General features: G+C 41.9%; 1 protein-coding gene across 1 annotated transcript; it reads right to left on the reverse strand.

Annotated features, from left to right (window-relative positions):
• Nucleotides 1-1,942: 1,942 nt before the first annotated feature.
• Nucleotides 1,943-14,343, reverse strand: LOC139372864 (zinc finger protein 135-like). Its single transcript, XM_071112716.1, has 4 exons — nt 14,267-14,343; nt 12,341-12,568; nt 5,235-5,480; nt 1,943-2,961 (listed from the first exon to the last, which is right to left on the reverse strand). The coding sequence occupies exons 1-4, from the start codon at nt 14,292-14,294 to the stop codon at nt 2,036-2,038; spliced, it is 1,428 nt and encodes a 475-aa protein (XP_070968817.1). The 5' UTR covers nt 14,295-14,343; the 3' UTR covers nt 1,943-2,035.
• Between the last annotated feature and the right edge of the window lie 821 nt (nt 14,344-15,164).

A 15,164-nucleotide genomic window follows, 5' to 3' on the forward strand; every position in this document is an offset into this window, starting at 1 on the left:
AGCATAAATTAATGTACAAAAATGTTTCATTAGATTTTTGTAATTTAGCAGATGCTCTTATCCAGAGCGACCTAAGGGACAAAATATGGTTCATTGCAAGGGCACAATGCCAGATTTTTCACCCAGGCGGCTCGGGATTCAAACCAGCAACCTTTCAGTTACTGGCCCAACACTCTTAACCACTAGGCTACCAGCCAGATCAATTAACTTCAATACAGTTATTCAAATACATTCATCATCAATGACTAAAATAATGAATCTAGTATTAAGAAGTAAGTCGATTCATAGCCTGTTTATCATTAAACAAAAGGTATTTAGTAATATAAAATAATCCACCCAAACTAATGCTGAAAACTGATCATCACAACATCTTTATCTGATATACACCGAGTATACAAAACATTAGGAACACCTTCCCAATGTCGAGTTGCACCTCCTTTTGTCCTCAGAACAGCCTCAGTTCATCAGGGCATGTTCTGAGGACAAAAGGAGGTGCAACTCGACAAGGTGTTGAGAGCATTCCACAGGGATTCTGGCCCATGTTGACTCCAATGCTTCCCACAATTGTGTCAAGCTGGCTGGGAGTGGATCTACTCTGAATAGCTCCTTCCATCGATTAACAATTGGATTGAGATCTGGTGACTTGTCAGGCCACTGCAGTAAACTGAATTCATTGTCATGTTCTTGGAACCATTCCTGGACAAGCGTTGTGCCATGGGGCATAATCCTGCTGAAACAATTCTAAGGGATGCACCTGATTGGCAATGATGTTTAGATATCCTGTGGTATTCAAACATTGCTCCACTTTTATCATGGGGCCCAGTGTGTGGCATGAAAACACACTCCACACCATCACCACCAGCCTGCAATGTTGACACACAGCAGGGATGCATGTACTCGTGGTTTCCTCCATACCCCAGTCCTCACATCAGCATGACACAGCAGGAACCAGGGTTCATCAGACCAGGCAATATTTTTCAAATTCTCCGGTGTTTTCATTCCTTAGCTCACTGCAACTGCACTTTTTTTTTTGTTGTTGTTGCTGGAACCTAATGAGGATCCATAATAAATACACAAAAACTACGTCATTGAGGAACAGAGCTTTCATCTGAGTTCACCTGGTCAGTCTACATCATGGAAATAACAGGTGTCCTTAATGTTTTGTACACTCAATGTATGTTGTGTCTACCAGCTCTGATGAGGCTTCTCTCCTTCATGTATACATTGGTGTCTTTTAAAAAAAAAAAATCACCTTTATTTAACCAGGTAGGCTAGTTGAGAACAAGTTCTCATTTACAACTGCGACCTGGCCAAGATAAAGCATAGCAGTGTGAACAGACAACACTGAGTTACACATGGAGTAAACAATTAACAAGTCAATAACACAGTAGAAAAAAGAAAATGGCCCATTTGAGAAAAACGCTCCAGTCAGAGCAGGAGTAAGGCTTCACTCAAGTATTTAACTAGGGAAGGGGGATACCTAATCAGTTGTACAACTGAACGCATTCAACTGAAATGTGTCTCCATAATTTAACACAACCCCTCTGAATTAGATGTGCGGGGGATGCCATAATTGACATCCACGTCTTCGGCACCCGGTGAACAGTGGGTTAACTGCCTTGTACTGGGGCAGAATGACAGATTGTTACCTTGACAGCTCGGAGATTCGATCCAGCAACCTTTCAGTTAATGGCCCAATGCGCTAACCACTAGGCTACCTATGTATATGTTCATGTATGTATATGTTCATGAGTTTTCAGGTAGTCCAGTTGAGAAAAACTCTTTCCACAGTCAGAGCAGGAATAAGGCTTCTCTCCTGTGTGTGTTCTATGATGAACTTTTAGCTGAGATGATGTTGTGAAGCATTTTACACAGTCAGAGCAGGAGTAAGTCTTCTCTCCTGTATGTATACGCTCATGTGTTTTTAAGGTGCCCAGTTGAGAGAAACTCTTTCCACAGTCAGAGCAGGAGTAAAGCTTCTCTCCTGTGTGTGTTCTATGATGAACTTTTAGCTGAGATGCTGTTGTGAAGCATTTTACACAGAGCAGGAGTAAGGCTTCACTCCTGTATGTATACGCTCATGTGTTTTTAAGGTGCCCAGTTGAGAGAAACTCTTTCCACAGTCAGAGCAGGAGTGAAGCTTCACTCCTGTATGGATACATTCATGTTGTTTTAAGTGGCCCAGTTGAGAGAAACTCGCCCCACAGTCAGAGCAGAAATAAGGCTTCTCTCCTGTGTGTATACGTTCATGTGCTTTTAAGTGGTCCAGTCGAGAAAAACTCTTTCCACAGTCAGAGCAGGAATAAGGCTTCTCTCCTGTGTGTGTTCTCTGATGACCTTTTAGCTGAGATGCTGTTGTGAAGCATTTTACACAGTCAGAGCAGGAGTAAGGCCTCTCTCCTGTGTGTGTTCGCTGATGAACTTTTAGGTGAGATGCTGTTGTGAAGCATTTTACACAGTCAGAGCAGGAGTAAGGCTTCTCTCCTGTATGTATACGTTCATGTGTTTTTAAGGTGCCCAGTCGAGAGAAACTCTTTCCACAGTCATAGCAGGAGTAAGGCTTCACTCCTGTATGTATATGTTTATGTTCTTTTAAGTGGCCCAGTCGACAGAAACTATTCCCACAGTCAGAGCAGGAGTAAGGCTTCTCTCCTGTATGTATATGTTCATGTGTTTTTAAGGTGCCCAGTCGAGAGAACCTCTTTCCACAGTCAGAGCAGGAGTAAGGCTTCTCTCCTGTGTGCACTCTCTGATGACCTGTCAGAGCCTTTAATGTTATGAAATTCTTCCCACAGTCAGTACAGGAATACAGATTCTCAACTGTGTGAATTTTTAGGTGTATTTTTAGATTTGAAAGAATTGGGAAAATCTCTTTACAATGTGGGCAGTGGTGAGACCTCTTAGGTCTGTGATCTTCCTGCTGTTGCTTTCTGGATGTAGAGAATGTCTCAACATGGTCTCCTGTGTGAACAACATCAGAAGAACCAGTCAGTTGGTGTGATATACAGTGGGGAGAACAAGTACTTGATAACCTGCTAAATCTGCAGTGTTTCCTACTTACAAAGCATGTAGAAGTCTGTCATTTTTATCATAGGTACACTTCAACTGTGAGAGACGGAATCTCAAAAATCCATTAAATCACATTGTATGATTTTTAAGTAATTGATTTGCATTTTATTGCATGACATTAGTATTTGATCACCTACCAACCAGTAAGAATTCCGGCTCTCACAGACCTGTTCGTTTTTCTTTAAGAAGCCCTCCTGTTCTCCACTCATTACCTGTATTAACTGCACCTGTTTGAACTCGTTACCTGTATAAAAGACACCTGTCCACACACTCAATCAAACAGGCTCCAACCTCTCCACAATGGCCAAGACCAGAGAGCTGTGTAAGGACATCAGGGATGAAATTGTAGACCTGCACAAGGCTAGGATGGGCTACAAGACAATAGGCAAGCAGCTTGGTGAGAAGGCAACAACTGTTGGCGCAAATATTAGAAAATGGAAGAAGTTCAAGATGACGGTCAATCACCCTCGGTCTGGGGCTAAATGCAAAATCTCACCTTGTGGGGCATCGATGATCATTAGGAAGGTGAGGGATCAGCCCAGAACTACACGGCAGGACCTGGTCAATGACCTGAAGAGAGCTGGGACCACAGTCTCAAAGAAAACCATTAGTAACACACTACGCCGTCATGGATTAAAATCCTGCAGCGCACGCAAGGTCCCCCTGCTCAAGCTAGCGCATGTTCAGGCCCGTCTGAAGTTTGCCAATGACCACCTGGATGATCCAGAGGAGGAATGGGAGAAGGTCATGTGGTCTGATGAGACAAAAATATAGCTTTTTGGTCTAAACTCCACTCGCCGTGTTTGGAGGAAGAGGAAGGATGAGTACAACCCCAAGAACACCATCCCAACTGTGAAGCATGGAGGTGGAAACATAATTCTTTGGGGATGCTTTTCTGCAAAGGGGACAAGACGACTGCACCGTATTGAGGGGAGGATGGATGGGGCCATGTATCGCGAGATCTTGGCCAACAACCTCCTTCCCCCAGTAAGAGCATTGAAGATGGGTCGTGGCTGGGTCTTCCAGCATGACAACGACCCGAAACACACAGCCAGGGCAACTAAGGAGTGGCTCCGTAAGAAGCATCTCAAGGTCCTGGAGTGGCCTAGCCAGTCTCCAGACATGAACCCGATAGAACATCTTTGGAGGGAGCTGAAAGTCCGTATTGCCCAGCGACAGCCCCGAAACCTGAAGGATCTGGAGAAGGTCTGAATGGAGGAGTGGGCCAAAATCCCTGCTGCAGTGTGTGCAAACCTTATCAAGAACTACAGGAAACTTATGATCTCTGTAATTGCAAACAAAAGTCTCTGTACCAAATATTAAGTTCTGCTTTTCTGGTGTATCAAATACTTATGTCATGCAATAAAATGCAAATGAATTACTTAAAAAAAAAAAAATCATAATGTGATTTTCTGGATTTTTGTTTTAGATTCCGTCTATCACAGTTGAAGTGTACCTATGATAAAAATTACAGACCTCTACATGCTTTGTAAGTAGGAAAACCTGCAAAATCGGCAGTGTGTCAAATACTTGTTCTCCCCACTGTACATGTCAATCAAATGTATTTTATGAAGCCCTATTACATTCCAAAGTTGTCAAACAGCTTTACAGAAACCCAGCCTAAAATCCTAAAGAGCAAGAAATGCAGATGTTGAAGCAGTGGGCACAAAAAAAACTCCTAGAAAGAAGGAACCTTGGAAGAAACGTAGAGAGGAACCAGGCTCAAAGGGGTGGCCAGTCTTCTTCTTGCTGTACCAGGTGAAATATGTATTCATATCAGTAGGTTGTACAATCAAAGGGGGAATAAAACTATTCTACAAGTGGGTAAAAGTTTAAAGCTAAAACAGTGGTAATGGTTGTGAAAATTATGAGCCATATCTTCCCTTCACTATCACAAGGGTTAGTAATTATACAGACTCATTTCATAGAACTTTAAAACACAGGCAGTTTGTCTACTTCACTTCTTTAGTCGACACTCTGATATCCCAGTGAATAAAACAAATGCTGACAATACTGGTGTCAAACCATGAAAGTGTCAGTAGCATGAATTAACATCTACCTTCTCATTGAAACAGTTCATCATGAAACAGCTCTACTGCAACTTTTCATACACAGTGGGAAGTTGGAATGAACAACAAACTTAGTTAGATATAACCTGCTCTTACCATGAGAAACAGATGTTCCAATCTTCTCCTCCTCTTCTTCATCTTTAATGTTGACATTCAGCTCCAGTGTTTGACTGCAGTCTTCCAGCTTCACTGATGCCATCTCTGGATCCTGCAGTGCAAACTGGGCTCCACTGTCACAATCAGGACCCAGTGACTGTAGGTTTGGACTCAGTGTGGAAGGAGAGAGGCAGGCTGGGTTTGTCCTCACTATTGATGTTACCGGCCTCAGAGTTAATTCTAGTCCTGTAGTAACAATGAACAACAGACAAAAAGTTATTTTCTAAGACAGTTCCGGCACTTTCTTAATTCTCTAAAAACATATTATATTAGTTCTTGACTTGGACTGAAATAGATACCGGTACTGTTTATATTTAGGTGCAGGAGCTCCACAATACTGTTGAGCTAATATTCTATAAGAGGAACATGAGCTCAAACAGTAGAAATTTGAGGTGAACTGTCCAAGTCAAGCACTGATCTCATTTCAATAGATCTGGTAGCTAAGCATTGACAACACAACATGGATTCATTCACATTAGACAAAGTATACACTCTTAAATCAGGCTACACAACTTAAGTGTACTTAATCTAGATTTCCTCAATTCATAAATGCATAAAAAACATTTAGTACAAGGTTGCAGTATGTTTCAGGCAGCACTATGTACTATTTTATGAATAACCTTGTCTTCCCTGTATTATTGTATCAAAAACCAATATATATAAAAAAAAAAATACCAAACGTGATATTACCTGAATGGATTTGTTACCTAGCATGGTATTACATGTTCTTTTGATATTAGACAGTATAAACATGTTATTACATACCAGTAGTAAAAAAATAGAGACACAAATATTGTCTTCTTAACATCACAGTTCTGCCCATATCTTTATTCTGAAGAAGGTTGCGTGCCTGCCCAGAACTTCCAACTATGGTAGTGAGTACCCCAACTATGGTAGTGAGTACCCCAACTATGGTAGTGAGTACCCCAACGATGGTAGTGAGTACCCCAACTATGGTAGTGAGTACCCCAACTATGGTAGTGAGTACCCCAACTATGGTAGTGAGTACCCCAACTATGGTAGTGAGTACCCCAACTATGGTAGTGAGTACCCCAACTATGGTAGTGAGTACCCCAACTATGGTAATGAGTACCCCAACTATGGTAATGAGTATACCAACTATGGTAATGAGTATACCAACTATGGTAGTGATAGGAAGCCCACTGGCCGGCAGTGGGAGAAGATGGCACGAGAAGGACTTTGGCCGACATTCAGCAAATGTTCTAGTCTATGAAACATCCGATACAGTTTTCTGTTCCCAGAACTAAAATCTGTTATAATCAAGAGTGGACTAAGTTTTGTAGACTTTACCCTAAGCAAACTGGAAAGCTTGTTTAGGACTATAACTTCCTCCTCATATTGTACAATGTGTTTCTCCTCACACCTGGCCTTGGCTATTGATGGATTAGAGACAAGGTCGTTTATATTGACCTCAGATTCTCAGTTTGTCAGTGTCAAAGTAGCCTGTCATTTTGGTCATCTGTGAGGTATTAAAAAATATTATTCAAAAGTCCCCAGTCATCTAAAATGATGTAGAACCGCATGAAATCTGTTTATAAAAGGCCACATTTTTCCAGGACTCCAGGCTACAATAAATGTACTTCATGTGTGCAACTTCTGCAAGCAGCTCCACACCAGTACTCTTTGCCAGTACACTAAAGCCATGATAATGCATGCAATGCTTTATTATAAAAGGTATTTTATTTCATGTGTTCTGCTACCGCAGAGACCCCCAGGTCACCACCTCTTGGGCTCACAGTTTGGTCCCTGCATCTCCCAATTTACACATGATTCACTGGAGAAATGGGTAGCTGCCACTGCCTATTCCGGGACACATGTCCTTTTGCATAGAATTTGTGAGGATGTTGATTGTGGCCTGTGGAATGTTGTCCCGCTCATCTTCAATGTCTGTGCGAAATTCAATGATATTGGCGGGAACTGGAACAACCTGTTGTACACGTCGATCCCAAACATGCTCAAAGGGTGACATGTCTGAGTATGCAGGCCATGGAAGAACTGGGACATGTTCAATTGTGTACAGATCCTTGCGACGTGGGGCTGTGCGTTGTCATGCTGAAACATGAGGTGATGGCGGCAGATGAATGGCAGGACATTGGGCCTCAGGATCTCAGCATTGAAATTGCCATCGATAAAATGCAATTGTGTTTGTTGTCTGTAGCGTATGCCTGCCCATATCATAACCCTGATACCACCACGGGGCACTCTGTTCACAACACTGACATCAGCAAACCACACGCCCACACAACACCATACACGGCAGTCTGTCGATGTGAGGCTGGTTGGGCATACTGACAAATTCTCTAAAACAATTGGAGGTGGTTTATGGTAGAGAAATAAACATAAAATTATCTGGCAACAGCTCTGGTGGAAATTCCTAGAGTCAGCTTGTCAATAGTATGCTCCCTCAAAACTTGAGACTGTGGCATTGTGTTGTGTGACAAAACAGCACATTTTAGAGTGGCATTTTTGTATTTAATAGGGATCCCCATTAGCTGCTGCCAAGGCAGCCCCTACTCAGCTACTCTTGTCCCCAGCACAAGGTGCATCTGTGTAATGATGATCATGCCATTTAATCAGCTTCTTGATATGCCACACCTGTCAGGTGAATGGATTATCTTGGCAAAGGAGAAAATCTCGCTAAAAAGGGATGTACACAAATTTGTGTACAAAATTTGAGAGCAATAATGATCCATTTCTGCAGTGCAATTGACAACCGTGGCTATAAATGATAAAAAGCCCACCTTAATGAAGCATTTTACCACGTGCCTCAGCTCATCCAGACCCCACTAGCTTCGGGTAGCTGCATACCAATCGAGTACCACAGTATAAATCCTAATTCGCAAAACACATAGCAGTCAAATAGGAAAAGGGTTCCAATAATTTTTCCCGTAGGGGATTTTAGAAACATGTAAACAAGGGCTGTGTTTCGTGTAGGCCTACCCTGGTGTTTTGATAACCATGTAAATCTCTCTAGGACAAAATGATCAATATATTTGCCTGTATTTACCCCCACAAAAATTACATGTAATTAGCTGCTAATGTGGCTATAATAAACAACTACAAAATTCTGATGGTCTAGACAAGACTGCCAAATCAAGACAAAAGTTAAGGATCTCTGGATTAAATAACATTAACCAAATTTAGTAATGAATAAATAGGCTACATTTATTTAAATTGACAATTCTCTGAACTGTCTTGTGCAAGTTTTAAATTGACACAATACCTGTTGTGCAGGAGCTTGCAGGGATTTGTAGTTTAGCATGAGAAGAAATACAGTCGAATGTATTGATAAAAGTCACCTTGTCCATGAGAAATGTACACCGTTATCAAAACGTCACGCCAGGGTAAGCCTACACGAAACACAGCCCTTATGTTAAGTGCTTCTAAAAGTAACTTAAATGAACAATCTGAACCATATGATACAAACAAAAATGGAAATAACACTTACATAAGAATTCAGACCCTTTACGCCGTACTTTGGAATTGTTGTGATTGTTGATTGCTCTATTTGGAACTAATGAATGTGTAAAATATATATATATATATATATATATATAAGAACGATGGAGGCCACTGTGTTCTTGGGGACCTTCAACGCTGCATAAATGTATTGGTTCCCTTCCCCAGATCTGTGCCTCGACATAACCCTTTTCATGGAGCTCTACAGACAATTCCTTCAACCTCATGGCTTGGATTTTGCTCTGACACGCGGGATCTTATATAGACAGGTGTGTGCCTTTCCAAATCATGTTCAATCAATTTCATCTATAACCGGTGGACTCCAATTAAGTTGTAGAAGCGTCTCTAGGATGATCAATGGAAACAGGATGCACCTGAGCTCAACGTCAAGTCTCCTAGCAAAGGGTCTGAATTCTTACACTACTGGTCAAACGTTTTAGAACACCTACTCATTCAAGGGTTTTTCTTTATTTTTACTATTTTCTACATTGTAGAACAATAGTGAATACATCACAACTATGAAATTACACATATGGAATCATGTAGTAAATAAATAAATAAAATGTTAAGTCAAAGTATATTTTATATTTGAGATTCTTCAAATAGTCACCCTTTGCCTTGACAGCTTTTCATTTTCTCAACCAGCTTCATGAGGAATGCTTTTCCAACCGTCTTGAAGGAGTTCCCACATATGCTGAGCACTTGTTGGCTGCTTATCCTTCATTCATAGAACTTTTAAAACAGTGGCAGTTTGTCTACTTCACTTCTTTAAATCTACTACCACCTGGCTACCCCTACCCCAGTCAACAGCCCTGCACCACCCACAGCAACTTGATCAAGCCTCCCCCATTTCTCCTTCCCCCAAATCCAGATAGCTGATGTTCTAAAAGAGCTGCAAAATCTGGACCCTCTCTTTCTAAAATGATCCACCGCAATTGTTGCAACCCCTATTACTAGCCTGTTCAACCTCTCTTTCGTATCGTCTGAGATCTCCAAAGATTGGAAAGCTGCCGAGGTCATCCCCCTCTTCAAAGGGGGAGACACTCTAGACCCAAACGGTTACAGACCTATATCTATCCTGCCCTGCCTTTCTACGGTCTTTGAAAGGCAAGTTAACAAACAGATCACCGACCATTTCAAATCCCACCGTACCTTCTCCGCTATGCAATCTGGTTTCCGAGCTGGTCATGGGTGCACCTCAGCCACGCTCAAAGTCCTGAACGATATCATAACCACCATCGATAACAGACAGTACTGTGCAGCCGTATTCATCGACCTGGCCAAGGCTTTCGACTGTCAATCACCACATTCTTATCGGCAGACTCAAACAGCCTTGGTTTCTCAAATGACTGTCTCGCCTGGTTCACCAACTACTTCTCTGATAGGATTCAGTATGTCAAATCGGAGGGCCTGTTGTCCGGACCTCTGGCAGTTTCTATGGGGGTGCCACAGGGTTCAATACTCAGGCCGACTCTCTTCTCTGTATACATCAATGATGTCGCTCTTGCTGCTGGTGATTCTCTGATCCACCTCTACGTAGACACCATTCTGTATACTTCTGGCCCTTCTTTGGACACTGTTATCTAACCTCCAGACAAGCTTCAATGCCATACAACTCCCCTTCTGTGGCCTCCAACTGCTCTTAAATGCAAGTAAAACTAAATGCATGCTCTTCAGCCGATCACTGCCCTCTCCAGCATCACTACTCTGGATGGTTCTGACTTAGAATATGTGGACCATTACAAATACCCAGGTGTCTGGTTAGACTATAAACTGTCCTTCCAGACTCACATTAAGCATCTCCAATCTAAAATTAAATCTAGAATCAGCTTTCTATTTCGCAACAGAGCCTCCTTCACTTATGCTGCGAAACATACCCTCATAAAACTGACGATCCTACCGATCCTTGACTTCCGATGTCATTTACAAAATAGCCTCCAGCACTCTCACAGTGCCATCCATTTTGTCACCAAAGCCCCATATACTACCCACCACTGCGACCTGTATGCTCTCGTTGGCTGGCCCTAGCTTCATATTTGTCGCCAAACCCACTTGCTCCAGGTCGTCTATAAGTCTTTGCTAGGTAAAGCCCAACTTATCTCAGCTCACGGGCCACCATAGCAGCACACGCTCCAGCAGGTAGATTTCACTGGTCACCCCCAAAGCCAATTCCTCCTTCGGCAGCAGAGAACTGTAAGGAAAGGCGACCAATGACTAGAACGAATTGCAAAAATCAATGAAGCTGGAGACTCATATTTCCCTCGCTAATGTCGTGGATAATTGGATCAATTATAACGCATGCCAGAACTTGTGAAATCAATCAGGCTTTTAATACAAGAGTATTGCCAGCCAGGATGGTCCGCGGAGCACACACCGCTTCCCAGAGCCCTGGCTCTCATATTTATACACATACAGCATATACGTCCATCCCATATGTAAATAGACATATTTCCCCTATCCATCTGCCACCACTATCTTTCAGTCCAGGCTTCCTGCTTGTTCACGCCCAATAACGCCCACATCCTCTTTTACTTAGATTATAATGGTGGCAGGATCCTTGCTTTGTCCTAAAAAAATAACATGCGTCTGGTTATTCTATAGGCCTATTCTTTGGCCCTGCACTTAACTTATGGTTCTCATGTGTGTGTATTTTTGTCAGCCATCTGTGTGTCCCCTTTTAGTGAATTGGTGGCCCTGCACTTAACTTATGGTTCTCATGTGTGTGTATTTTTGTCAGCCATCTATGTGTCCCCTTCTAGTGTATCCAATTCTCCCTAAATGCCTATGTGTTCTATTTACTCCCACAAATAGGTCAATAGGCTATGTGTCTCCTTTTACTTTAGTGTATCCAATTCTCCCTAAGTGCCTATGTGTTCTATTTATTCCCACAAATAGGTCAATAGGCTATGTGTCTCCTTTTACTTTAGTGTATCCAATTCTCCCTACGTGCCTATGTGTTCTATTTACTCCCACACTAACTTTAAGCACCAGCTGTCAGAGCAGCTCACAGATCACTGCACCTGTACATACCCCATCTGTAAAATGCCCATCCAACTACCTCATCCCCAGACTGTTATTTATTTTTTGCTCCATTTCACACTAGTATCTCTACTTGTACATCTATCACTCCAGTGTTTAATTGCTAAATTGTAATTACTTCGCCACTATGGCCTATTTGTTGCCTTACCTCATTTGCACACACTGTATATAGACTTTTCTATTGTGTTATTGACTGTACGTTTGTTTACTCCATGTGCAACTCTGTGTTGTTGTTTGTGTCGCACTGCTTTGTTTTATCTTGGCCAGATCGCAGTTGTAAATGAGAACATGTTTTCAACTGGCCTACCTGGTTAAATAAAAGGTTACATTGAAAAAAATGTAATACTCTGAGCACTCCAGATGTCCCTGTGAATAAAACAAATGCTGACAATACTGGTGTCAAACCATGCAGGTCTCAGTAGCATGAAATAACATCTACCTTCTCATTGAAACAGTTCATCATGAAACAGTTCTACTGCAACTTCTCATGCACAGTGGGAAGTTGGAATGAACAACAAACTTCTTACCATGAGAAACCTCTTCTTCATTTTTTATGTTGACATTCAGCTCCAGTGTTTGACTGCAGTCTTCCAGCTTCACTGATGCCATCTCTGGATCCTGCAGTGCAAACTGGGCTCCACTGTCACAATCAGGACCCAGTGACTGTAGGTTCCTACTCAGTGTGGAAGGAGAGAGGCAGGCTGGGTTTGTCCTCACTGTTGATGTTACTGGCTTCAGACTTAATCTGAGTCGGTCTGTAGTAATAAAGACAAACGGACACAAAAGTTACTCTTGACAGTTCAGGCACTTTATTCCCTAAAATATATATATTATATTTCTTCTTGTTCAATTATCTAATTCAGTGCTTGACTTGGACTGAAATAGGTGCCCGTGCTCATTTTGGGTGCCGGTAATGTTTATATTTAGGGGCAGGAGCTACACTTTACTTTTGAGCTAATATTCTATAAGAGGAACATGATCTCAAGCAGTAAAAATGTAAGTATTCAGCTCCGGTGAGGTCCTGTCCAAATTAAGCACGGATCTCATTTCAGGTAGCTAAACATTGACAACAAATACAGGACTAACATTAGGACTAAGATCGAATCGTACTACACTGGGGCTGTAGTGGAGCAGGTTGAGAGCTTCAAGTTCCGTGGAGTCCACATCACCAACAAACTAACATGGTCCAAGCACGCCAAGACAGTTGTGAAGAGGGCACGACAAAACCTATTCCCCCTCAGAAGACTGAAAAGATTTGGCATGGGTCCTCAGATCCTCAAAAGGTTCTACAGCTGCACCATCGAGAGCATCCTGACTGGTTGCATCACTGCCTGGTATGGCAACTGCTTGGCCTCTGACTGCAAGGCACTACAGAGGGTAGTATGTACAGCCCAGTACATCACCGGGGCCAAGCTTCCTGCAATCCAGGACCTCAAAACCAGGAGGTGTTGGAGGAAGGCCCTAAAATTGTCCAAGACTCCAGCCACCCTAGTCATAGACTGTTCTCTCTGCTACCGGACAGCAAGCGGTACCAGAGCACCAAGTCTAGGACCAAGAGGCTTCTTAAACAGCTTCTACCCCCAAGCCATAAGACTCCTGAACAGCTAATCAAATGGCTACCCAGACTATTTGCATTTGCACCCACCCACCCACGCTGCTGCTACTCTCTTATCTATGCATAGCCACTTTAATAACTCTACCTACATGTACATAATTACCTCGACACCGGTGCCCCCCGCACATTGACTGTACCCCCTGTATATTGCTCTGCTATCGTTATTTAATGCTGCTCTTTAATTCTTCTTCTCTTCTCTTACTTTTTCTAAGGTATTTTCTTAAAAATGCATTGTTGGTTAAGGGCTTGTAAGTAAGCATTTCACTTTAAGGTCTACACCTGTTGTATTCGGCTCATGTGACAAATAAAATGTTATTTGAAAACATTAATTCATTCACATTAGACACACAACGTAAGAGCACTTTATAGTAGATTTCATAAATTCACATAAAATTACTCCAAAACCATGTAGTACATTATAAGGTCACTGTTTGTTTTAGGCAGCACTGTTACTATTTTCCTGAACAACCGCGGCTTCATTGTATTATTTAAATCAAAAGACAATTGTATTACCGGTAGTTCACACTCCAGAAACAGACCGAGGGGGGCGCCGCCATTTTACCAGCTCGTCGAGTTGAAACAAAACCAATAACATGCAACAACAAAAAATCTCAAATAAATTGATTCTTTATGAAATTACCTTGAGAAAAATGTACATCCACTCAGACAAACCCAAAGTCTCTAGCTATGTGACTTGTAAAATAGTTAACCGCGTTCTTCACTCGGTTTGACAAAAATTACACATCAAACGTGACACTACTACCTTAATGGATTTGTTACCTAGCATGGAATGACATGTTCTTTCGATATTGTAAAGTTTAAACGCGCTATTACATACCTGTAGTAGTAAATTGAAACGGACACATACAACGGTTATCTTCTTGACTGCACTGTTCTGGCGCTTTCTTTATTCTGAAGAATGGTGCCCGCGTGCCGGGAACTTCCTGTTCCCCACTACCACAGTGCAACCTTCGTTGCATTCCGGGATCCTTGGGATGGCCCTATACATGAGAAGGGGATAGATCTGCTGCCGCCGCCTCCTCAGTGGTGTAAACTAAAACAAATCTTTAAGAGATGACAAAAGCAGTTTTCTTTGAAAAATAAATGAATATTTATTTATAGGACATGCTTAGAGCAAATGCACCTCTAACTAAATGTAACTCCAAATGAACCGCAATTTAAGGAATAGTTCAATCAAATTACAAATGTCCACCTTGGTTTCATCACCCTGTATACAATCCCAAAAATGTTCTGAAGATGGAGGACTTTCAGTACAGCAGTGTTCCCCAATCCTGGTCCCAAAGGGGTGTACATGTGTGTTTTTGCCCTCACACTCACATACCTTATTCAAATCAAATCAAATTGTATTTGTCACATACACATGGTTAGCAGATGTTAATGCGAGTGTAGCGAAATGCTTGTGCTTCTAGTTCCGACAATGCAGTAATAACCAACAAGTAATCTAACTAACAATTCCTGCTGTCTACTGTCTTGTACACAGTGTGAGGGGATAAAGAATATGTACATAAGGATATATGAATGAGTGATGGTACAGAGCAGCATAGGCAGATACAGTAGATGGTATCGAGTACAGTATATACATATGAGATGAGTATGTAAACAAAGTGGCATAGTTAAAGTGGCTAGTGATACATGTATTACATAAGGATACAGTCAATGATATAGAGTACAGTATATACGTATGCATATGAGATGAATAATGTAGGGTAAGTAAC

This window comes from Oncorhynchus clarkii, chromosome 18, assembly GCF_045791955.1.
Source record: "Oncorhynchus clarkii lewisi isolate Uvic-CL-2024 chromosome 18, UVic_Ocla_1.0, whole genome shotgun sequence".
NCBI classification, from domain to species: domain Eukaryota; kingdom Metazoa; phylum Chordata; class Actinopteri; order Salmoniformes; family Salmonidae; genus Oncorhynchus; species Oncorhynchus clarkii.

Coding starts and splice junctions, on each gene's coding strand:
- LOC139372864 (XM_071112716.1), bottom strand. CDS start 14,294: ATGTGTCCGTTTCAATTTACTACTACAG. Junction 12,569..14,266: donor GTTTCAATTTACTACTACAG/GTATGTAATAGC, acceptor TTATTACTACAG/ACCGACTCAGATTAAGTCTG. Junction 5,481..12,340: donor TGAAGAAGAGGTTTCTCATG/GTAAGAAGTTTG, acceptor TTGTTACTACAG/GACTAGAATTAACTCTGAGG.